Below are 25,241 nucleotides of genomic sequence, written 5' to 3'. Positions count from 1 at the left end.
TCAAAAACGATTTCAGAGCTTGATGTCAAAAAACAATGGAAATCGAGAATAACGAAGAAAGAAAACAGAGAGAAAAGCACGTAAATGAAGAAGGAGAAAGAGAAAGTAAGAAACGAAAGAAAAGAAGAAGAAGAAGAGGAAGAAGAACGTGCAGCAAGAAGAAGAAGAAGGTGCAGTAAAAACGTGCAGTAACGGTTGAAGAAGGAGAAAGAGAAGACAAGAAACGAAAGAAAAGAAGAAGAAGAACGTGCAGCAAGAAGAAGAAGAACGTGCAGTAATGGTTGAAGAAGGAGAAAGAGAAGACAGGAAACGAAAGAAAAGAAGAAGAAGAAGAGGAAGAGAAAGAAGAACGTGCGCAAGAAGAAGAAGAAATGACACTTGTAAAGACTTGTATAAAAAAACGCTTGTATGTGGAGAATTTCTCTTTGTCTTTTGGTTCAAGTTACTTTGTTTATAATTTTATTTTAGTTTCTTGAAGTTTTGATTGATGAATTTAATGTTCCATGCTTTATATTTGTTTGGTTGAATGTTTCTTGTTGTTTTTTTGAATAGTTGGTTATAGTTTTACACTTTCCTTTACAAAATTTTATGTTTTACTTTTATGCATACAAAGTATTTGTGAAAATGCCAACTTTAGATTTTGAGTAGATTTTCACACATTGGTTTGGGCAATGAGTTCTTAGGATACTAGAGTCATAATGTCCGACATTTAGTGACAACTCTTGAGTAGTTAGTTGACTCTTATTTCCATTGAGGCTAGCTTTTCACCAAGTGATTGGTGAGTTAGCTAGGACTTATAGATTAAGGTCAATTATGCTTGCTTGACTTACTCCTCGATGTTAGGAATAGACGAAGCGAGATTGACTCATCATAGTTGCCATAGTTGTGGTTATGGCGATGATAGGATTTCTTAACTCTCATTCCCAAGTCAAGGCTCTTTTACACATTTATAGCATTTTCATTAGTTTTGATCTTGCTTTTTTTTAATTGCATTAAATACCTTTTTGATCATGTTCTTTTGTTCTTTTATTATTTAGTTCTTTTAATCTAAAATTTCAAAATCCCCAATTTTCTTGTCAACCGAAAATGTTGACACCTTAATTGCATCGTTCTAAGGAGAACGACCCGAGGTTGAAAGACTCTCGATTATTTTTATTGTTTGAATTTAAACTTTGATTAGAAGGGTTATTTGTCGATTTGGACTGTGCCACCGATAAAGAGATTGTTTTCTCTCCTCGTATCACTGCACGTAACAAAATTAACGGTAATATAAAAATTTAAAATGTATATAAATATTAGTTACTGAAATATAATCTTATTGATGTTTTATTTTTACAGCAAAATAAGTTATTGTAATTTAACTATTAATCGGTAAAATTAAGTTTTATAAAAAATATATATAAAATGGCACTAGTGATGGGATAGATGTATAACAGGGATCTTAATAATTCACTAATCACAAACATATGATATATGCAGCTTATCAAAGTTGTAATCATTTCTGCGAGTATGTAGTGTTATTGGAATTGTTGAAGGCATCATAATGGCCATAACCGTGATAGATAACACGAATTGGGTTATCCTTACCATACTCTTGACCATATTCAGCTATTACTTTAAGATTCTTGGATTTCTTATCCTCCATCACCACTGTTATAGGCATCCTATAACCACAACACATATATCAATTATATCAACATATAATTCTACCTTACCAATTACTCCTAATTTTTATAGATCTTTTCCATTACCATAATAATAATAATAATAATAATAATAATAATAATAATAATAAGAAGTATGAAAGTTAATTTTAAAAATATAAATAAAAATAAAATATCAATAGCAAATTCATGGCAATAAAATTGTCTTAACTGTAAAACATGCGAGGACATAAGAAGTTCAGGTTCTCCTCCCCAAACGTGAGGCTTTCGCATTTGTCCTGTGTAGGTGTCAAAGTCATCCTCAAGAAACCTATGTATATGCATTATTATAAATTACATTAAACACTGTATACTTAATTCCAACTCAACATCAACTATAAATAGGGTGGCAATCGGATGGGTGGAGGCAAACTTTTGTCTTATCAAATTCTGTTTTGTTCTATAACAGTCTGTATAAAACCTGTTTTGCCTCTCCCACTATTAGTAAAATCTATATCCTAATATATCTTTGTAAGTACCCGTCGGGTCTCTACCTATTTTTATTAATTATTAAAATTTAATAAATAAAATTAAATTTTAAAATTTATATAACTATGATTATATATATAATATAAATTAAATCATAAATTTAAGAATGATACAATATCAAATAATAATATTAATAATTTTATATATTATGAGATGAATAAAAGCGAGAATTTTTAAAACCCAATTCTACCGCTGTTCTACCAAAAATCTACGTATTGGATCAGATAATTATCCGTTCTGATCAGGTATGACAAATTAGATCTTTGTGAATTCAGATAATATTGTCATTCTTAATTACAAAATATTCTGTAAAAAAATATTATTTTATGCATTAGAATTGTTTCATTGTTAGATATAAAATTTATAATTATCGATTAAATGGTGACTCTGACACATTTCTTTTATTTTTTTAATTTTTATTTTTAAAATTATATATATATATATATATATATATATATATATATATATATATATATATATATATATATGTTAAGGTGGTGAGAATCACTGTTATTTCAAGTCAAAGTTCAATTTAATTACTAAAATTATAAATATCATTTATTTTTATTTTTTATGTTTTCAAAATTAAATTATTTAGTTGTTAGATTTACAAGCTCTAAATAATGTTTAATTCTTAGATGGTCAACATTTTATCTTTATTTATATAAATTTTTAATATTTTTATTCTATTTATTTTATTTTTGAACAAAAAGAATAACATAATAAAATGGACTAAAAGAGTAAACAAAATAAAAAAAATTTAAATTTTATTATTTTTGATATTCTCATCAATAATTTAAAGGATCTACACTACTTTATTCTTTATAGCACATAAATAATTTGTCAACAATTTTTGTTATTTCTAATATTTTATTCTAAAAAATTATTTCATCATTCTAACCAAATATTTCAAATAACAAAAAAGAATCTAATCAATTATTTTTTTTACTCATCCTTACACAGTCTAATTTTTAAAATATTGCTTTATTGTATCTGAAACAGTCTAACGCTTACTAAAATCTAACAACCAATTCCACACCTTTTAAGTAAATTCATAATCAAGAAAATAAGTGTTGTACATTTTTAATATCCTTTTTACATAATACACAAACATTGTTATTCTGATTGATAACGCATAATCTACTCAGTTTATCCTTCTGTGTTAACTTTGCCAACCAAAATAAATTAAGTAAATAGCTCGATTCGTAATAGCATCAAGGCCTTTTATACACCTTTAGTAAAGATGTAATTATATATAAGCTCCAAAAATTTCTGCTTACAAGGCTTACACAAATGAATTAGTAGAAAAGTATCATTTTTTTTCAAACTTTCACACAACTCTATTTGTTTCTGTTGTTGATTTTACTGATTGTAAAATCTTATAAAATTGGTTTAATAGTTCAAGTTCCCTCCTCCATTAAAAATTTCACATTCATTTTAATCCATCTCAAAACCCACATACACTTTCCTATGACAAATCATTTTTTATTTGAAACCGAAAAAAATCTTAAAAAATTATCTTTTAATTTACTACTATCCTCCCAAAAATAAATTCTTCTTACATCCCCTGACTCCAAAACCAAACCATTGATTATCTTGTCTTTTATCTATTACTCCTTTATATGCAAATGACAAATTTTCTTCTATGGACCCTTCTTATTGGTAATGTCTCCCTTGAAAGCATCTCATCAAAGATTCAAGTCATTGCATTATCATACAATGTTCTTCCAAAACAGTCCTTCTTAGAAACCCACCACCATCATTTAAACGATAGAGATGTATTTTGAATCATTGCATCACTAACACCTAGACCTCCTAATTTTTTCGTTGCTTGCACTATCTTTCACTTTACTAAAGCCACCCCATTTTTCCATCCTCCTTATTACCCTATAAGAATCTTTTTTGCAGTGTAATCAACCTTTTTGCCACTATCTTGAACATCTTATATAAACTTAGATAGTAAACTGACAAACTATACATAGCAAATTAATAAGAACTAGCTTACCAGCTATTGAGAATCTTTATTTTTCACATATTGAGCTTCTCTACCACTTTGTCAATAATCGATTTTTATGTCTTCACAAGTCTCGGATTCATACCCAAGTATATTTCAAGGTATTTGATTGGTAGCATAGTCTCCTTGCATTTCAACAACCTACACGTCTTTTGTATCCACTCTTGTTGATAATTCATCGGTATCAAATTAGACTTATCAAAATCAATGCTTAATCCCAACATTAACTCAAAACACCGTAATAGTTTTTTATAGTTTCTAGTAGTCTCCTCTAGTGAATAAAATAAGAAATGTCATCTACAAACTGGAAATGAGATAATTCTATATTATCTTTCCTACTTGCAGTGGAGATATACATTCATTTCTTACAACCTCCGTAACCATCCTATGAAGAGCATCAACAATAAAAAAAATAAAAACAAAGATAGTGGATCACTTTATTATAGACCCCTTTCTATTTTGAACTATTTTGTAGGAGATCCAATTTCTTTAATCACATACCTTTTACTCCCATTAGTGACAAACTTTGTGAAACTAATCACAAGACATGTCATCAACAAGCTTTATTTGTGATCAAAGGCCAAGATATTGAAGAACATTTACATAAAGATCGCATACCAGCTCAATTCAGCTCAACCTCAAATCAACAAGCTAGAGTTGAATTACGGCAATATAAACAGTGGCTTCCAGGTGATTACAATCTTAACCCATGGATGGTGGCCTCGTTGGATACTGAATTCGAGAATAAAATGGTAGGTTGCACTTTTGCTTTTCAAATTTGAAAAGAATTAAAGAGTATTTCTTGAAATCAACCAAGTACAGAGTCAAGCAATTGAAGAAACAATTAAAGACAATAAAGAAGCAAGGATCTTCTACATCATAATATATTTCAAAGACCAAGCATATCACACACTCTTTGCCTACTCTTGGTTATCCTCTATCAATTAAAGACCATATTGAAGTAATCTTGGAGGGACTAAACGAGATTTATCACAGTTTGATTACTAATATTAATGCTAAACCTGAGATGTATTGTCTCAATGAAGTTGAATCTGTGATCCTTTCTAATGATGACATGCTTGAAAAATTTAGGAAACCTGAAAATAGTATGATGCAAGCCAATCTCACTCAATCCTCTTTTCCATCTTTACCAAACTCTATGAATCAAGATTTGAATAGAGCCCGTTTTGATCAGGTTCAATTGGGTAATGGTTTTGGTATTCCAATCAATCGTGTTGGTCATTCTTTTTTTTATGCATTAGACTCCAAAAGATGGTTCTCTTTACAACAATCAATTCACTCACCTCAAATCACCAAAAACCGTATTAGTGTATCAAAGTTGTCTGAAGATAATTTTGTTTATTTTGAGTTCCATGCTCACTATTGTGTTGTTATTTGTCAGTTTATCAAGAAGATTCTCTCACGATTGTGTTGAGGTATTCACTTGTCTCAAACCAAGTATGTGACTAATCTTCTCTCAAAATTGGGAATGGCACAAGCTAGTTCACTGCCAACTCCCATGATTTATTCTCTTCAACTCTTATCAACAGGACGACCCAAAGTTATATAGAATTGTTGTTGGATCTTTACAATATTTGTGTATAATTCGATCAGATTTATCTTTTGCCGTGTGCAAGATAAGTCAACTCATGCACAATCCTTTACTAGCACATTGAAAGGTTGTCAAACGTGTGCTTAGGTACATACAAGGCACAAGAGATTATGATCTAATTTTGCATAGATGTAATGATTCTCGGATTCAGATTGGGCAGCAGATCTTGAAGATCGCAGGTCAGTTTCTAGTTATTGTGTATATTTGGGGTTCTCTTGATGGCAAATCCAATAATGCATGATAGGACCAAGAACTTTCAGATAGAGGCTCGACTAATTCGAAAAGAGCTTCAAAAATAGCAGCTCTATGTTATACACATACTTGATATAGATCAAGTAGCACAAGTGTTGACTAAGCCATTGTCTTCTCCTGCCTTTTTTTAGGCTTAAGGCTAAACTACAAATTGTTCTTAGATCAACCTCAAGTTTGAGGGAGGGTGTAGCGACAAGTGAAGTTAGACTTGGTCAAAATTCAGAAAAGCAAGAAATCGGTAAGTTTTTATTTTCCTGCATAATTGATTGTTGAGTCTCTAGTTCTAGAAATTATTAGTTAGAGTACTAGTAGTATATATAGAGTACGAGAAATGATTAATTGGAAGTAGTGTTGTATTTATTCTATTGCTAATAAACCTTCAATAGTTCTATTCTCTTTCTCTATTTCTATCTCCCTATCTCTAGCAATGACCCTCAACACAAATTCCCCTTGTTGGATCCTATTGTGTCTAATTGAATCTTATTACTATCCCTTATTTCATAATTCCATGATATTATCCTTTCTAACTCTGCACCTTCACTAATCTTAGGAGATCCAGCAAAATTAATCTTTTTTATTATTTTTTTAAATGTAGATTAAACAGTTTCTTCTTTTGAATGATTTTTTATTGAACTCTATATAAATTATAGAATTCGTCGAGGGATAGGCAATCACCCTAAAAAAAATCATATTTAAAAAATTAAAGTTGAAAAATCGGATTTGACGAAATAATAATTTTTTTATTTTATTTCTGAAAAAATCTCATTTTTAAAATGTGTTATTGGTATAAAACAGAAAATTTAAAAATTCTCAATATTATATTGGTCAATACCGTACCATATGGTTTTTTATGTGAAAGTAATATAATATTTTGAGGTTTTTTATATAAGTTATGTCATTAAGCCACATTTTGTAGTATGTCTTGTGAAAGTAATATATAATTGACTAAAAACTAACTCATCAGAAAATAAAATAATCTACTAAATGTAATTTAATAACTAAATAAATTATATTTTAAATTTCGAAGATTAGAGTTAACCTTGCTTATTACATGGAATAAATGATTGAAAATTGCTACTATATTTCATTATTTTATCTCCCAACAATAATCACACCTTGTACTTTTGCCAAATATATGCATTATCATATATTGTGTGTTGTAAGTTGTAACATGGCATTCTCATGATAGAGAGACATGAGATAATCCTAAATTTCTAATCATTTCTATGAATCATTATACCATTTTTGTTTTATTAGAATGGGCCAAAAGCCCAAATGAATCATCATACCTGGAATTCATGTGTCAATCTAACACCCTAACAAAGAAAAAAAAAAGGACCTTTAATTTTAGCTTAGGAATTTTTCATGTATCAATCTAACATTCTATCTTTGATATTATTTTTCAGCTACACTTTATTTTTATTCTATAATGAAAATGAGATAATTATATATATAAGTGAAGGTTTGAAGTAAAAGTGAATCACAAACATTCTTTGTCTCATTATAAAGAACGTAGAGAACTTACCATTCAGTATCTGCCCTCCTCTTGATGAATTCATCTACGACCTACAAATAAATAAATTAAAGATTCATCACTGAAACAACTACACTACATATTTTGAATTCAGACATGCATGGATAACTAAAGTATAAAAAGTACTAGCTAGTGCCATAATTTTAATATTGATAATTGTTTTCTCATATGTGACATAATTAATATTAAGTTAAATTACATGCACATAATTTTACTATTAGAATAATTTATTTTTAGAGAAATTCGATGTAATAATTTTATAAATATAGAAGAGTGTTATGTGTGACATAATTTAATTATGATAAAATATCAATTTAATTTTACCATAATTATTAACTCTTGGTCATTGAGTGATTAATGTTTATTTCATCCATGCACCAACCATCCTATTAAATTTTGATTAATTTTTAGAGCATTTTTAATGCTAGTTCTAATTTCATTTAATTTGGGGTTCTATAAGAATATTTGTGGGATCATATGTGGATGAAAGATAAAGAAAAGGATCGGGGGACTTATTGATCCAAGGGAAGAGATTTATTGGACCTAACTGAGAAGGAGACAAGAAGGGATCATCTGACCTTATATTGAGTGAGAGAGGCTAGTTGCAAGGCAGAAAGTTTAGTCTCTTATAAATAGTAATTTAAAATTAAAGGTGAAATTTGCTTCTCCAATGCATAGTATTAGTTGAATAAGAATTTTATTATTTTAAAAACATAATTATACGAGTGGCAAAATTTTATTGGTTCTCCATTAAGGTGATATTGTTTTTCTAAAGTGATATCGGTTTCATTTCATAAATCAACTCCAATTCATATTTCAATTCTAAATCAATTCACTTCCTAAAAATATCAAAAGTGATACTCTAAAAACACTCCATTGGATATGCTCTTAGATTGCATAGAATAGAATATAATTACTTTAACAATATTCATAAGTTACTTAATAAATTAATTAAGGTGAAAGATTACTTTGGCTCTAAGGTCATCTGCAAGTTCTTTTTGCCTATTGAGACTTGGAGATGGCTCCCTTCTTCTAAGGCATGCACCATACACTACAGACCTAAACAAACATCTGCCATCCCCTGGAATCCCTGTAAATATAGGCAAATATATTGTCCAAAAATTATGTTAAATCAAAATAATTAACCTATAATAAGCAAAAGTTATTTTACAAATTCATCTAAATATACAATGCAAAAAAAAATTATATATGGAATGACATAAAAACAGAAATGATAATACCATTTTCTAAGGTACTATTGTAACCACCTTAATTTTGCAATCATCATAGTAACACACGTGCGCACACATATATTAAACTACTATTTTACCCAACAATGTTTTAAACACTAACAAATCTAAGTATGAAAAAATAAAATTGACTTTGTACGATAAAATTTTATGGACAAAACTACTTAAATACTAAGACACTTTTAAAATTCTCAAACTACCCTTTTTTCTATCCCTAATTTCATTGTCAGTTTCATCCTATACTTGACCTTGGTCAACCTCCTCCAAACCTCCACTAGTATGGCGATGATGTTAAATCTTTCCAAGAAAATCAAACATGGAATTATGGATGTCACTTCACTTCTGAAGGAGCAACCAAACCCTTGGGAACAAAGTGATAAACTAGAACGCCAACCCTGGGACCATTGGAGGGAGCACAAGTGTGCAGAACGACGTCGAAGAGCTTCTTCTCTTTCTTGAAGAATAATTGTATAATAATTTGTGTGAGGATTCAAATGAGTAAGATAAATAATTTGTAGAAATGAATGAATGGACTGTATATTGATGATTGAAAAAAATCTACAGAACATCTCTTTCGAGTTGAACGAGAAACTCCTCGTAGATCCCATAATGATTTCTCAAATCTCTGCAGGTGAGGAAGGTTTTGTTTTGTTTTTTATTATTATTAGGATAATTTGATCTAAAAAATAACATTGAAAAAGATGATTTTATAAAGTTTTATAACATTGAGAATAAAAAAAAAATAAAAAGATCAAAGACGATTTTGATCCAAAATTTTAAGAATGAAATATATATATTATAGAAAAAATTTTAAATGTACATAGAACTATTCTAGTAATTTTAACTATTAATTTTAAATAATATATATTATATATTTTTTATAATTAAAATCAACGATTAAAATTATTGAAATATCGGTGTACTTGTTACACTTAAAATTCTTCCTATGTTATATTAGTAACATGAATAACCAAAACTCAGAGCATTATTTATGGGAAAACAAAGTCCGAACAATACTATTTGGAAAAATAAAACAGAAGCAGAAATATACTACTTAGCCTAGGCTCTAAGGGTCCAACTTCCTATGTATTTTACCAATAACCTTTTATCCCAAACACACATACCCGACATCCAAGCCAACCATATAAATAAACTCAATCAAATAATAACACATCAACTATTTGTACTTTGTGATATAAGTTTTCTTTTGCCCACCTTGCCATCAAGAGGTAGCATGCCAAAACATCACTAGGGTGTTTAGAATGGAAAAAAAGGGAAATAAAAAGAAAAGAAAAGGAGATAGAACTCAAAAGACTAAATTATAAAATTGAATTAAATTACATGATTTGCAATAGCCATGAAATGAACTGACTTCTTGACCAATTTACAACTGAATTCTCATAATATAATTTCAAGCCAGAGAATTGAATTGAATTCGTTGAACGAATTCAAGTACAAGCAAGGCGTTCCAAAGACCCATGTTAAACAAGCGATGGTTTTACAAGAAAACTAGTTATGTCTTGTAAACTCAAAAGTTACTCAAGCATATAAAAATAATAACATAATAATATATAGCACTAAAAATTAAAAAATAAAAAAGGCACGACATACAGATTATTGGAAGTTTGTTACTGAACGACTTTTCTGATTGCGGCATCACTAGAACCCCCGAGCTAACACCTGTTTGGTGCTATTGTGTTTTGAGCTTCAAGAATGGAGTTCGTGGGCACTTCCTCCAAACGCTCCTTATCTCTATCATCTTAGTTTCCTTGTGGTTGAGCTGTGACATGAAATTCTCACTAGAGAATCGAATACGGTTCCCCCTTCTCTCTCCTTTTCATTTTTTTCCCTTTTTTTTTAATTTATTCATTATGCCACAAAAACAGGAACATAATTTTAATTTGTCACAGGCACATTGTTGAGTCGTCGCGTTACATATTAAATATATTTCAAATACCATATTTGTAAGACATTTCCAATTGTGCTTTAATAAAAAAAGAATTCTTTAGACACACCTAAATATAATTAGCTATGAAGCACGGACACTTTGCTGAGTTACCGTGTCTGCGTGTCGGACACATTTCGGATACGACACCGACACTCGTCCGACACGCGTGTCTGTTGTGTCCAAACCGTCTCAATAAAAAATAAAAAATTCTTCTCCGGACACACCTAAATACCATCACATGACAGCGTGTCCGGTCTTATTTTTAATATATATTCTTAAAATAAATTTAGATATAGTATATATTATTATTTATTAAAACAAAAAATATTTTAAATACTTGATATAATTAAAATAAGACATTAAAAATATTTTAAAAAATTTATATTTTAATATCAATAAAATATTAAAATATCATTACGATTTATCTAAAAAATACTTTATATTTTATATATATGCGTGTCCCCGTGTCATGTAAGATTTTAAAATTTGCGTGTCGGCGTGTCCCGTGTCCTGTCGTGTCCGTGTCAGTGTCCATGCATCATAGATAATTAGGTGTAGACGCGTCTAGCTTTATTCTTTGCTAATATATGCTTATGCGTGAAATGAGTTTAAAAGTAGTTAGAAAGAATAACATGGATGCATAATTCTAGTCGGATATCATCCTATGAACTATGAAGTATGAACCGAATGTGGGAATACTTGTAAGAGACTTTAACGCACAAAACTTTTAACCAAAGAGGTACAAGAATTAGGATGGAATCTTTCCAGATTTAGTCCTAATCTCGTTTAGATGTAAATAGAATGATATGCTCTGTATAGACCAGCATGCCCGTCTAATATGAAAGGCTGCTTTAGAAATAGAAAATATAAGAAGCCAATTTTTAGTTAGACAATATCAACTAACTTTATTTTAGGGTTTATGTTTAGAATTAAAGATTTATGATTTAGAATCTAGAATAAATAAAATAACTTTTAAAAAATTGGATAATCTTGACAAGAAAAAAATAGCTTCCTAACATTACTCTTTTTAAAAATGGCATACTGGATGTGATCATGTGAGGCATTTGCTAAATTCAGCACCGTCAACATCAAGATCAAGATCATGGCTCTGGAATGTCTAGTAAAGGGACCAAGAAAGGAGGTAAAGGGAAACAAGGGAAAAAGGGTGGTGGTCAGAAGCATTGTTGAGTACAATCCTGATGCACATATTGTGAGAAATTAAATGTAGTGATTGATCAATGTCTTCATAAATTTAGTCCAGCAGTTATATCTTGCAAATAACTTCCTTCAAGGCCAAGTACGTGGTAGAACTTTGAGTGAACTAGACATATCTAACAATAAGTTGACCATGGGAATTCACGAGCTCGTTCATGCATTTTCTCCTTGCATTCACAAAACATTGCCTACTTTGGATTTGGGAAGGAATCAAATTACTAGTATGATGACAAACCTTTCTCAATTTTCTTCTCTTCAAGTATTAGGACTCGATAGCAATGAATTGAATGGAACTTACATGAAGGGTTTGGCCAGCTATCCAATTTGGAAGACTTACGCTTCAAAAGAATACAATAGAAGGTTCAATAGGTCAAGTGGTCAATTTATATATAAAAATTATATAAGCCCTACATAATAAAAGCAAGGGGCCCTTTTGCTATTTCAAATGGGATGGCTAATGTTACTCCCCAACATAGGATGGAGTAGCCATACCTTCCTAACTATCTACTTTGTAACAATAGATAAAAGTTCTTTCAACACCACTTGTATATTGCATCTATACTTGCTCTAATACCCATTTTTTAACACCTAAAACGCTAATCTACTCATAATTTGGATTAGGTGTTAATGATTACCTCAATTTTGGGTGTATAAACAAAACATCTCCATGCTTTGTTTGGTTCATGTCCTTGGACAAAAACATGTTCAATAGTGTAAAGTGTAAACACGAACAAGTAGACTAAATGTTATTTGTCTTGAAACAGAATTCTCGAGCACTTCCGTAAAGTAGAAACACAATTCAAGGACAAAAGTACGTACCACATTGCCGTACATCGAACATGCACCGATGGCCGCCAATGACTTTCCAGCAACGGTTCAGTAGCTGACAATGGCAATCTAAACACTGGCAGCTGTGGTTTGAAAAGGGTAATAATATCCAACTATTAAATAAGATAGAGAAACATTTCTGTGTGTTTCTAACTCGACCTTTCAAAAGTAAATTTAAGACGTGGAACACCTATTATATATTACCAAAAATTAAATAAATATCTAATACTAAGAATTGACTGATATTACAATGAGGAAAGAAACTGAAGTTAACAGAATCCACAAAATTACACATGCATGTACATCTCCTCTACGCGTTGGAAAAACCAGTCGGAGCACCCAATGGAACAGGACTTGAGCTTAGGATAAAAACCAGGGCTAGTAGAAGCTAGGCATCGAAAGATTTGCATTGAGACCTAACACTGGTAAACAGAATAGCTCTTGCTTTTCCACAGAAAGCTTAAAGCCTTTCCCACCTTTCTCCTAGATGTAGACTTGCATAGTGGTTTCATCTCAGGCTTAGGCATAGATGAATTGCTGGTTTCTGGTCGGCCTTGTGGCTTGGACGGGGAATGCTCTTCTTGTCGTTGCTCTCGGAAGAGCATCAACAGCTTTTGAGATTTTTCTCTGCCTCTTGACGTCCCATTCACCGATATTGAGACCAAGGCAGGGATGACCCCTTCTTGAAGGACCATCTCGCAACATTTCTTGCTCCGGTTACACAAAATTAGGAGACATGCCACGGCTTGCTCTTGCTCTAGGAGCTCACCAGTGTCGAGTATCGACGCCAATGTGCTTATGATTCCTGGAGACGACACAATTTCCTCTCTACCCAATTGAGAAACCGCCAAATTTATCAATACAGCTATGCATTTTTCGGTCCACACACTATCACCCTGGCCTACAAGCTGGGATTGCAAGCCAACAATGATTCCAGATGAAAGGAGGTATGGAATGTTGGTGGGTACGGTGGAAAGATTATAGAGTGTGTGGAGCGAATCTAGCTTGCATTGAACATCAGAGCTGGATTTAAGAATCTTGACTAGGAATGGGACAGCCTGACCTGAACCAATCATAGGCTTGAATTCTTCAAGGCAAGAGAGATTTAGATACAGGGCAGTTGCACACCCATAGCAAGTAGGTTTGTAGATCATTTCGTCCAACAAGGATAAGACTCCGGCTGATATCATCATTTCCTTGTTTCTGTTGAAAAGAAAAAGGAACAAATGAGTGTAAGTATGCAATGATTTGGAAAAGCGGAGAAAGAAAGGTAATAACTATTGCTATCTGGAACATTTATTCTGCACCACCATCAGAAATTTCAGCCTCAATTATTATTGGAGCATAAATCTGTCTATTTTTTTCCTATATAAAAAATCCCAGGCATTAAACTGAAGAAACAATGTCAATGTCAAAATTTAACAAGCAAAATAATCAATTTTCAAATTTGAGTTGCACTAAGCAGTAAGCACATTGTCTTCATTTCTTTCTCCTGTGTGTCCATTTCAAGAAGGGGAGTGGGGGATTAATACATAAGAGAGAGGCTTCAAAAAATAAATACATATAACTTGCAATTCATTTTTCCACAAAATGATGGAAGCTCTTGAAGAGGTACATGCATAGTTGTCAGAACCGAACCGGTGATCGAACCGGTCAAACTACTGGTTCATTAGTTTATTGGTTCAACCGATAAATTATTAGTTGAACCGATAAAACCGGTCTCACATAAATATAAAATATAAAATAGTTAAAAACTTAAAATTAAAATTAAAATTTGAAATACATATCTTCACTAACATTTTATGAAGAATCAAGTCTCAACTTCTAAAAATAACTAATATAAAAAAAACCATAAAATTTATCAGTAATACTACAACAGTATCTTAATTTGAAACTAAAAAAAATAATTAATTCACAAAGCCTATCATCTAACTATAATATCAGTAGATTTTAACGTATCAAAACAAATAACTTAATCACAATACTAGTAATAAAATAGATCAAGTAAATTAATAAATTTTTAGTGAAATTTATATTTATATTAATAATGGTATATAATTAAAATATAATTAATTTGAAAAATAGAAAAAACAAAAATTAAATTAAATTAGATATTTGTGTATACTATATAATTAGTATTTGTCAAATATAGTACTTAGAAGCGCAATGGCTGAGTGGCAAGTGGAGGTTGCTTTTGCTCCAAGGTTCTTGGTTCGAGACCTGGTGGAGACATTTTTAAAATTTTTCAAGCAGACTGGTTCGGTTAGACCAGTTTGCACCGGTTTTTGTCGGTTTTGACCGGTTTGATCCGGTTCTTACCGGTTCACACCGGTTTTCTTCCTTAAATAGTCTAAGGAGTAAACCGAACCGGACTAGAGTCCGGTTTTCCGGTCGAACCTGCCGGTCCGGTTCGGTTTTTGCAACTATGGGTACATGATGATCAGATCATTGCCATTAAATTATGAATATTTTGTTACTACAACATTACCAAGTAACTGTGGTTCTAGCTAAATGCAAGAGCATCACTTTTCAATCACCAAATGTTGTTTAAGTCTTTTAGTAAAATGGAAAAGCAGTTTTACCTTATGGTTAAAAACTACGAAAACTACAAACAATAATACACACCTGTCATTGTTCACAGCAAGGTTGAACAGGGCCATAGCTCCATTTTCTTGATCCATCGCATTTCCTTCACGCAAAGCTGATTGGAGAAACTGCATAAGTGCTTCAACAAATCCATTAGCACCCATAAATGTCCTGGCGTCCTCATCATCCCTTAGCAACATCCTTAACCTTTGTACAACCTTACACTTCTCCTGTGAGTCGTTCCCTTCTGTTAAGACTTTCAGAAAACTAAGATACTGTTCATTATCGTCCTCTTGTGTAGACACACTTTCAGCTCCAGCTACCCCAGTTTGCTCTGACATGCCGCTCTCTTCTACTGGAACCACTTTCACACCTTTCAACTTGCAAGAATTTACACTGTTAACAGATTTTGAATTTGTGGAATCGGTATCTGATAAAGCCAATCTCCAATAGTTAAAATCAAGAGATTGGGGAGGGCCTTCAGGAATAGGAATTCCATTCTGTGCACACCAACTAGCCACAAGATTCTTGACATTGTAATTAGGAGTCAATAAAAGATGTGGAAGTTTCTGTTGAGTCTTTGGGCAGGTGTTATGCCCATCACTGAACCATTTTTCTATACAAGCCCTTTCGTATGTTTGACCCGAAGCAATTATAACAGGATCACTCATGAGTTGCAGAGATATCGGACACCTCAACTCTTCAGGGGGAAGGGGCATCTGGCCTGATTTTCTATTATTCGGCTTTAAGTTAATGGAACTAAGTTTTGAAAATACTCTATCAAACGCTTGAGTCTGAACACCATCCTCAACATATCCATTAACAGTAGGTGAACAGGGTTGGGAGCCCTGAGAATCATTATCATCTGAGAATTCACTTCTGAACAACTTAGAATATTTCCTCATGAGGTGTAAAAGATATGCAATAATTGATTCCTTCCGCTTGTCTTCCTCAGCCTGAGCCCTTTCAATGAGTTTTTTGAGAGCTCTTCGTTCAGTAAGAGCTGCTCTTGAAGATGTAATTTCAAGTCTAGTAGCAGCCTGATGAAAACATTCAAGTTCACTACTGTCATTAGAGTTGTCAAGCTTCCTTCCCTGCTGAAGCAATGCAATTAAATCGTCGCCAACTTGTTTTTCTGAGGGGTCAATTGCAAAAACCGTACTTGCAAGTTCATCCACAATTTTCTCAACCTGCTCAAAAATAAATCAAATGTCAAGTATGATTAAAAAAAAAGGGGGGAGGGGGGAGAGAGAGAGAGAGAGGGGGGGGGGGGTTCTCCATGATGATCAGGATTCAGTGTACAGAGCTGAGTTTAGAATATAGCAAACAAGGTGGCATTGAGTTATTTTGGAAATAAATGAAACATAAAAAATAGACCGCCCCTCACTCATTCAGAAAGCAAGTAGCAAGGCTGTGTAAGGGCCTCCACATAATAGAACAAGAGAAACTGAAACATGGAAAAGCAAGCTATACATCCATATCGTTGAAGATTATCACCTGACACCCAATAGATTGAGGAACAATATCTTCCACCAGTTTAAGACTGTCAACAAGTGCAGACTTAGCCTTTTCAAATTTTTGAAGTACGGCGTCGCCAGTTATCGCCTGTGTCATAAGTGATATTATATGCAAGATGTTCCACAAGTAGTATTCCAAATCAGATAACCTAATGGGGTATAAATAACTTGTTGAAAGGGCTTAGGTAACTAAATCCACCCTACATAATGGTACACTAACGGAAAATAGAATTGAAAACTATACAATAATAACGAAAATTGTACCAGGTAAAGTTTACTACACTCTGAGCAGTGCTGAAGAACATTCTTCGACTTCTCTAAAGCTACATGCAGTGAACATAATGCCTGTATTCCAGATTTGCTCCTAGGCTTAGCTGCTTCTAGAGAAGGAAATATTCTCAATATTTTACAATATATTGCAGAAAGAGTCCTGCACATTTCTCCATGTAACTGCACAAGATACCAAACACTCATTGTCAGCTGAAAATAGAGAATTTTAACAATTAAACAAAATGAAAGAATTGGAAAAATACCCCAAAAAACCAGAGCAAGAGAACTATACATAAAATTTACTCTCTTACGGTTTTTTTGGCCAGCAATTCTAAACCTTCTTTAAAAAGCAGTAGTGTTAATTGTGTAAAAGAAAATAATTCAATGTGGTTCAAACAGAGGACAGTTACTTTTACTTCAAAAAAAAAAGAATAGGAAAAGGAAAATATGCAACTAATGTGTATACAGATATAAATAAATATATGTATATATATGAAAAAAAAGGGTAAAGAACACTTTTTGTTCTTATCGCTTGCAATTTTCTTCAAAAATATCCCTAACGTTTAACTTCATTCAATTTTGTCCTCATCGTTTTTTATTCATCCAATTTTGTCCCTAACCATTTCGATAAAGTTACCCTTGGACATTTTAAATTTTGTCCCTAACGTTTTAGATGGTGTTAACGTCCATGGGTAATTTTGACATAAATCGAAAACGTTAGGGACAAAATTGAATGAAATTAAATGTTAGGGGTATTTTTGAAGAAAATTGTAAACATTAGGAACAAGAAGCATACTTTACCTGGAAAAAAAAAAAAGACTCGATAATTATACTTGAATCTTAAGTACTACAGGAATTATGGAGCAATTACAATTGACGAATGAATACAAATTTATCAATATTAGTAAAGTAAAGGATTAAAGGAAGAATTTCTAACAGTTATCCCGCAATAATTTAAGACATGTCATGATACCTTGGCATCACTTGCTGCAAAAAGATTTTCTTCAAGCTCAGCAACATCCATCATTCAAATTCACTGTGAAAACTTAGATGCTAAATGATCCCAACTATATTTAACGATGATCAAAATCAGGAAACAAATAAAATTAGCAAAGTAGTGGTAAAGAAAAATGGCGCTACCAGTTCAGAATTTTTAAATTAAAAAAAAATGCATGTGATTAGACCATGCTGCAATCAACTAAAAGTCCAACCATTCTTCAGTTTCATTTCGTTTAATTTACCCAAGAAAGGTAAGTAGCGTGTTGAAAATACTAATAAAAATTTAGTGACTCTATTTATTGGGAATTTCTTTATATCAATCAAAGAAATAAATAATAAATAAAACAATGACTTCAAACTTGTTTTACATGCAAAACGTAAACTGCATCAATATTCTCTTTTTGCGTATAAATATTCTAAACATACAACAAAAGGAAAAGTACCTTGTAAGCAAACCTAACATAAAGCAATTCGGTAGGCATTGGATTTGCAATGCTCTCTTTTTGTTTTTTTAAGAGAAAGAATTCAAATTATTCTCTCTTAGTTTTCAACATTTTTTCCCCAACCAAAGAGGAGAAAAGGGTTTTCCAATTAACACAATAAAAAATTATAGTAATTTAAATTGGAAAAGGCAAAGACATCCGTGACAAATCTTCACAATAGAAAGATTAAGACAAAATTTGAAAAGTAACCAAAACAATTTCGACATTGTCCATTTTTCATGGTATAAATAATCAAATGAAAGAAGAAAATGCTGATTTTTCGGTTATTTTTTCTCTCTTTACAAAAACATGTTCACAGCGAGCAAATTAATCAACGCATTCTTATTTAACAGCTTCACAATCCCAAAAATAAACGCCAAAAACAAAAAATTAGCACAAAGCGATCGCAAAGAACATAATCTCCAGCTGAAATCTTCACTCCAACAACACATAAAAAAGGATTAAAAATTACGGAAAAATCCTTAGAGAGAGAAAAATAAATCAGATTGAGGAAGCATTGAAAGGCAAAATGAGCATGTGAGAAATGTGAGATGCGGGATTAGGGTTTGAGAGAAGAAATAACGTACCAGAGAAGAAGAAGAAGAAGAAGAGATGGTGCTGGAGGGTTTGTTCATTAAGAAATGGAATTCTTTTAGAGCGAAAAAAAATTAATTAACAAAAAATGAAAAAAGAAAAAAGAAGAAGAACTGGTTTTTTTTTTAGGGTTGTGAGGATCTGTTTAATGTGAGAGACAGAGAGGTAATGACTAATGAGGTTTAGACCGGAAGGAGCGAGTAGTTCGGAGGACGCACAGTCGCACACAAGGACAGCAGAAAGAGAGAGAAATGTGGAGGGAGATGACGAGATTTGGTTATTCTTTTTTCTCACTTTCTTCTTCTCTTTCCTTGTGTGTGAGTGTTACGGGGTGGAAGTGGAATTGAGCCGAAGCAGGAAACCGAATTTAATTGCAAAGTTTAAATTTGGGGGGGTTAACACTTAACGCCCAACACTTCACAGTTAGAATAGTCTGTGTCACTATCAAATTAATTTTCAAAACAATCATGTCTCAAATTAGGCTTTTAAATAGATAAAAATTGTATTTACCCATTTAAACGTTTTTCAAATTTTTTACCGTTTTAAATATTCTAAAATAATTTTACGAGTAAATAGTCAAATTGGTCCCCGAAAGATAGCCCATTCTTTAAACGAGTCCCCGTAAAAAAAAGATAATAAAATTTGTCCCCGAAAAATTTAAAATTGGTAACGTTAGTCCTTCCGTCAGTTGGATAATGACGTGTCACGTTAAGTGCCACGTGGCATATGATGACGTGGAGGGTTAATGCCACGTGTCACAATATGATTGATTAACATGTCAGATCCCGGCATGCCACGTGTCAGGTCAGTGACACGTGACATGCCACGTGGCACTTGACATGTAAAAAAGTTATTTATAATCAAAATAGTCCTTAAAAGTTCAGACGTAAGTCATTTTCATCCCTAAAATTTTAAAAATTAATCAAATTAGTTCTTATATAATTTTTTTTTCTTGATAATATTAAATTTAAAATATTTTTTGATACTACTAATTTTAATAGAAATGTAATTGACAATAAAAAAATTAGTAATTGTATCTTTTCTTCTTAAAAATTTGTTCAATAAAATTATCTCTCTCCTCTAATTCTTGTCAAAATCTCTCTTATTCTTTTCTATTCTAAAACCTTTTTCTTACATTATTACATTTTGCTGGAATATATATATATATATTCAAAATTGGAATGTATGTATTTGTTACCCTAAATAAAGTTATATGCTCAAAATAAAAATTTATGTATGTTAACCTAAACAAATTTAATAAAAATTTATACATCTTTTTTTTCATTACATTATTACTTTCATTTAGATTAACATACATAAATTTTGATTTTGAGCATATAACTTTGTTTAGGTTATATATATATATATATATATATATATATATATATATATATTCCAACAAAATGTAATAATGTAAGAAAAATGTTTTATAATATAAAAGAATTGTTTTATAATATAAAAGAATAGAGAGATTTTGACAAGAATTAAAGGAGAGATATAATTTTATTGAACAAATTTTTAAGAAGAAAAGATACAATTACTAATTTTTTTATTGTCAATTACATTTCTATTAAAATTAGTAGTATCAAAAAATATTTTAAATTTAATATTATCAAGAAAAAATAAAAAAAAATTATATAAGGACTAATTTGATTAATTTTTAAAATTTTAGGGATGAAAATGACTTACGTCTGAACTTTCAAGGACTATTTTGATTATAAATAACTTTTTACATGTCAAGTGCCACGTGGCATGCCACGTGTCACTGACCTGACACGTGGCATTAGCCATCCACGTCATTATATGCCACGTGGCACTTAACGTGACACGTCATCATCCAACTGACGGAAGGACTAACTTTACCAATTTTAAATTTTTCGAGGACAAATTTTATTATCTTTTTCTTACGGGGACTCGTTTGAAGAATGGGCTATCTTTCAGGGACCAATTTGACTATTTACTCATAATTTTACAGAGAGTCTATAATACAGATAAAAACGATGAAATAGTCTAAAAATACGACTACACACATATTACCTAATATTCACAATTGTCCGGCTAATGGTAGTGAATATAGCGCACTTACTACCTGCAAAAATGTATGTAAAATTGTTGATGACATATCATTTTAAATAATTTTTAGAGTTTTTATTTATTTATTTTTTTAGGTTTTTAATTAAATTTTTTATAATTTCTAATAGAATTTAATAAATAATCAAATATTTGGAGTTAGGATAGTGTTTTTATATTTTTAGGAGTTTTAGACTTAAAAAATAGCAAGAATCAATGTTTTTTCACAAAAAAAGCACAAAAGAAATAGAAGCATGGCCCAAAAAGCGTGCCCAATAAGCATAGCCTAAAGAACAAAAGCATGCTCAAAAGGAAGGAAAATAGAGTCCAAAACACATACGTCCGGCGTACATGCCCACCAACTTTGACCTCTTCCCACTTCAGCGGTCATAACTTAAGCTATAGAAGTCTAAATAAGGCGGTTTTAGTTGCGTTAGAAAGCTAATATCCGGAATTTCAGAATGATATGTATATATCTGTAGTGGATGTTTAGTCTCAGCCACGTACCACCATCATCTTTGGAACACGAAAAAACATAAAGCTAATATCCGAAATTTCAGAATGATATGTATATATCTGTAGTGGATGTTTAGTCTCAGCCACGTACCACCATCATCTTTGGGACACGAAAAAATAGCATCTCAAACAACTCAAAATGTAAGTCCAATATATTCCAACTCTCAAGATGCAACAATTAAGGCCTAAGCTTAATTACCCACATCATCAGAAGCCTTGATCACATCCAAAACACTCAAGACTCTAAAAAATTAGTTATTAATTCTTTCTAGAAACATAAAATATTTAGTTGTTAGGATTTGATTTGAATTATTGTTTTGAATTTGAAACTGAAGTCAGTAAGTTAGTTATCTTATCTCTCTCCAAAAGATAAGATTAGTTTAGTTTGAATTTGAATTCTAGACTTAGGCTATAAATAAGTGAGCGTAGCTCACAAGTCATAAGAGAGGGCAATCCGGGAGGAGGATCTTAGGATTCAAATCAAGTCCTCAGACTACTTCTCTTCTTCTTGTTCTTCTTATTTTTTTATGGGTAATTAATTTTCTGTCAAAGAATTAGGAACTCTGTTTATGTTTTTCATGTATAATTAATCTATGTTTATTTTATTTTAAAATCTTGCATTGATCTATTTCATGATTGAGTTATTCGTTCTTCATTCGGATTAATAAATTGGAAGGTAAACTAATTCTTTTTGGAGTAAATACCCTTTCCAGCCCCTGTCCTTTTTGAAAATTGACTAGCCGCACCCTAACGTTTAAAAATTGACGAATCGGCCCCTGTCTATTCGCTCCGTTAGACATATCGACCCTTCCGTGGCCCCCTCGGTTGAAACTCAACGAAAAATGCTGACATGTGACGGTGAGCATGTGATCTGGCATGTACACATCAGCTTAATTTCTTAAGACAATTTGGCCCCTTCCTAGTCATCAAAACGTCGTCGTTTGAAAGGAAGGAGAGACGCGCGTTTTATTGACCCTCTCCCCCTTTCTCCCCCTTTTGGAACCCTAACTCAAGTAGCAACCATGAGTGACGCAGAGCTATCCTCAGCCGCTCAGACCCGTCGTGGTTGGAGGAAGGGTAGGATGGGTTCGAGTAATGCTAGTGGAGAAAAGAAGGTGAAGTTTCAACACCCTAAATGCAAGTGTGGAAGTTATGCAATCATGCAAGGATCTGCAACTGCCAAGAACCCAGACAGGATCTTCCTTGATTGTTGTCACTATCGTGTAAGTGTTCCTCCAGTCTTGATTATTGTAGTCAGTTTGCCTTTGTGCTTGAATGAATGATCTTCATGATAACTGCAATTGCAGACAGAACGACCTCACTGCAACTACTTCATGTGGCTGGATGAGCTGATTTTCTGTCATTTTGCGCATGAGAAAGACATTGATGTAGATGGAAGAATGTTGATGCTAGAGAACAAGTTTGAGCAATTGGAGCACAAAGTGGATTTGGCAATTAAAGAAAATTCAAAGAAATGGAGTATTGGGTTTAGGGTCTATGTCATGGTAGCCATGTTGATTGTATTAGTAGCAGTGAAATACGCTGTAGTCTAAGACATAGATTGTATGTTGTTGCAGATGTATGGTTAATGTTAAAATATGAAAAGTTTGCTTTTGGGTATGTAGTTACTATGTTGTATATGCATGGATTGTGAGTTTGTTGTATTAATGATAATCTAACTTTGTGTAATAGTTACAGATCTATGAAATCCTGGACAGTGTGATTTATATCCAAAAGCAAAGGAGTTTCATTCATAATACTATACACATAGGCATAGTTTAGTCTGCTGATGTAACAGCTGGAAACAAAATAAAATGTTTTGTTGAGCTAAATGTTTACTCCCTAAACAAAAGATCACTATAAAAAGAGGAAGTGTTTTTCAAGTGGGACTTCAGTCCATATCAATTTTCTACCCAACAAAAAAACTAAATCTAGAACAGCAAAAAGGGGTACCACTAGGTCTAGGGGTGTCACAGCCACGTTGTTGATTCCACTTGCTTCAACTCCATCCAAATTCTGTGCAACACAAAAAAAAATACAGGACCCATTTAGATTCAGCCAGGCAAAAAAATTAGGCACATAAATTTTGAGCTACCAAAATTTACAACATGACCTGTTCTGGGGTTACATTTGTAGGGTTTGATTGATGTCCAGTTGGTTGTTGCTTTGGCTTCTTTCTCTTTGGTTGCCAATTAGGGTTTGCTGGTGCACCTTTACATGTCCTATGATAGTGCCTCTTCTGTCCACATTTGTTGCATGTCACCTGGAAGCTCTTCTTCACCTTGTGTCTTTGTTCTCTCATCTGAGCCTCTGCCACCACATCAACATTCCTCTTTTTAGTTGGTCTTCCAGGGGGTCTCTTAATGTTTGGTGCCTCAGGTTGGAGACAATTCCTTGTCATCAATACCACCAGGTAGCGCATTACTCTTCTTCTTCTTAGGAGTATCTGGCTTTCCAACACTCCTCTTCTGTTTCACACTAATTCCACCCTTTTTAGTCTTGCTCACAGGCTTCTTCTTGGCCTTACCTTCTTCACCACTACTGCTACTACTGGATTCAAAACCAGGTGGAGGGGGTTTATAGGGCTCATCTTCGGTGGTCTCATATGCATCGTCAGAAGAGGAAGAATCAACTTCAACAGCTTCATCCACTGTACTACCTACAACAACATAATCTGGATTGCTAACATTGTGTTCAAAATAGATCACAAGCAAATCAGACTCCATATCCTCCATCTTTTTGTCACACATCTGGTTAATCTCCTTATCTCCCTTAAGAACATGCAATCCAGATTCCAAGTCAGGAGCAGTACCATCATACCAATAAACCTCTTTGTAGCTAGTATACCCTAAACCCGTAAACATTTCCACCAAACCCTTGAAGTTAACATAGTCTATATCTAACGGAGGAAATGTTTCCACCTTTCCATCAGAGTAGTGCAACACTCCATCAGAATCCCTTTCGAACCAACCCCCATGGTGAAAAACATGGACAATTTTATATGACATCTGCCAGAAGAAAAATGTGCAACACTTTTGATTAACTAGCTACTATATTCATCCACACCAATCATAACCAATGAAAGTGACTAAGGGTATCAAAAAAAGATTACAAAAACCCAAGTTTACAAAGTACAACCAACTCAGAAAGTAGCGAACGAATTAAACCACACTAACCTTTGTACCGCCGTCAACGTCTCCGTCAACAAAGCCTTCGCCACCTCCTCGCTGGAACTCTTAGTCAGCTTGTTTTGGAGGAAACCGTTTCGCTTTCCTAGGGTTCGTATGTAATTATGTGTTCTAAGTGGGGGTGATTTCCCTACTGAAGCTACATGTAAGGGAGAAAGGGGGAGAGGGTCAATA

At 32.5% G+C, this 25,241-nt stretch overlaps 2 protein-coding genes and 1 long non-coding RNA gene across 4 annotated transcripts; 1 reads left to right on the top strand and 2 right to left on the bottom strand.

Moving 5' to 3' along the window:
- Positions 1-1,299: 1,299 nt before the first annotated feature.
- LOC112738087 (OVARIAN TUMOR DOMAIN-containing deubiquitinating enzyme 4) lies at positions 1,300-10,768 on the bottom strand. The gene is made up of 5 exons (XM_025788376.3): positions 10,466-10,768; positions 8,573-8,694; positions 7,596-7,636; positions 1,876-1,974; positions 1,300-1,664 (listed from the first exon to the last, which is right to left on the bottom strand). The coding sequence occupies exons 1-5, from the start codon at positions 10,509-10,511 to the stop codon at positions 1,496-1,498; spliced, it is 477 nt and encodes a 158-aa protein (XP_025644161.1). The 5' UTR covers positions 10,512-10,768; the 3' UTR covers positions 1,300-1,495.
- LOC140177934 (uncharacterized) lies at positions 4,823-5,998 on the top strand. Its single transcript, XR_011869606.1, has 3 exons — positions 4,823-4,958; positions 5,609-5,642; positions 5,906-5,998. It is a non-coding gene; the product is annotated as an uncharacterized lncRNA (long non-coding RNA).
- Positions 10,769-12,934: 2,166 nt separating the features above from the next.
- Positions 12,935-19,668, bottom strand: LOC112738084 (U-box domain-containing protein 6). Of its 2 annotated transcripts, none has more exons than XM_025788371.3 (6): positions 19,287-19,668; positions 18,192-18,285; positions 17,213-17,398; positions 16,929-17,036; positions 15,471-16,621; positions 12,935-14,048 (listed from the first exon to the last, which is right to left on the bottom strand). In XM_025788371.3, exons 2-6 carry the CDS (start codon positions 18,243-18,245, stop codon positions 13,262-13,264), a joined length of 2,286 nt encoding a protein of 761 aa, XP_025644156.1. In that variant the 5' UTR covers positions 18,246-18,285; positions 19,287-19,668; the 3' UTR covers positions 12,935-13,261. The 2 variants fall into 2 exon arrangements, with proteins under 2 accessions (XP_025644156.1, XP_025644157.1); XM_025788372.3 differs by having other exon boundaries at positions 18,192-18,254.
- Positions 19,669-25,241: the final 5,573 nt, after the last annotated feature.

This window comes from Arachis hypogaea, chromosome 13, assembly GCF_003086295.3.
Source record: "Arachis hypogaea cultivar Tifrunner chromosome 13, arahy.Tifrunner.gnm2.J5K5, whole genome shotgun sequence".
Classification (NCBI taxonomy): domain Eukaryota; kingdom Viridiplantae; phylum Streptophyta; class Magnoliopsida; order Fabales; family Fabaceae; genus Arachis; species Arachis hypogaea.
Note: the sequence above shows the minus strand (reverse complement) of the source record. Positions and strands in the feature narration are given on the sequence as shown.

Bases quoted from the DNA above. Each gene is read 5' to 3' on its own strand.
- LOC112738087 (XM_025788376.3), bottom strand. From the start codon at position 10,511: ATGCCGCAATCAGAAAAGTCGTTCAGTAACAAACTTCCAATAATCT. The intron at 7,637-8,572 runs GTAATCTTTCAC...ATTTATTTGTAG, and splicing joins CAGATGACCTTAGAGCCAAA to GTCGTAGATGAATTCATCAA. The intron at 1,665-1,875 runs GTTAAGACAATT...TTGTGGTTATAG, and splicing joins ATGTCCTCGCATGTTTTACA to GATGCCTATAACAGTGGTGA.
- LOC112738084 (XM_025788371.3), bottom strand. From the start codon at position 18,245: ATGATGGATGTTGCTGAGCTTGAAGAAAATCTTTTTGCAGCAAGTGAT. The intron at 17,399-18,191 runs GTATCATGACAT...TATCTTGTGCAG, and splicing joins TTGCAGCAAGTGATGCCAAG to TTACATGGAGAAATGTGCAG. The intron at 16,622-16,928 runs GTGATAATCTTC...ATTTTTGAGCAG, and splicing joins CTCAATCTATTGGGTGTCAG to GTTGAGAAAATTGTGGATGA.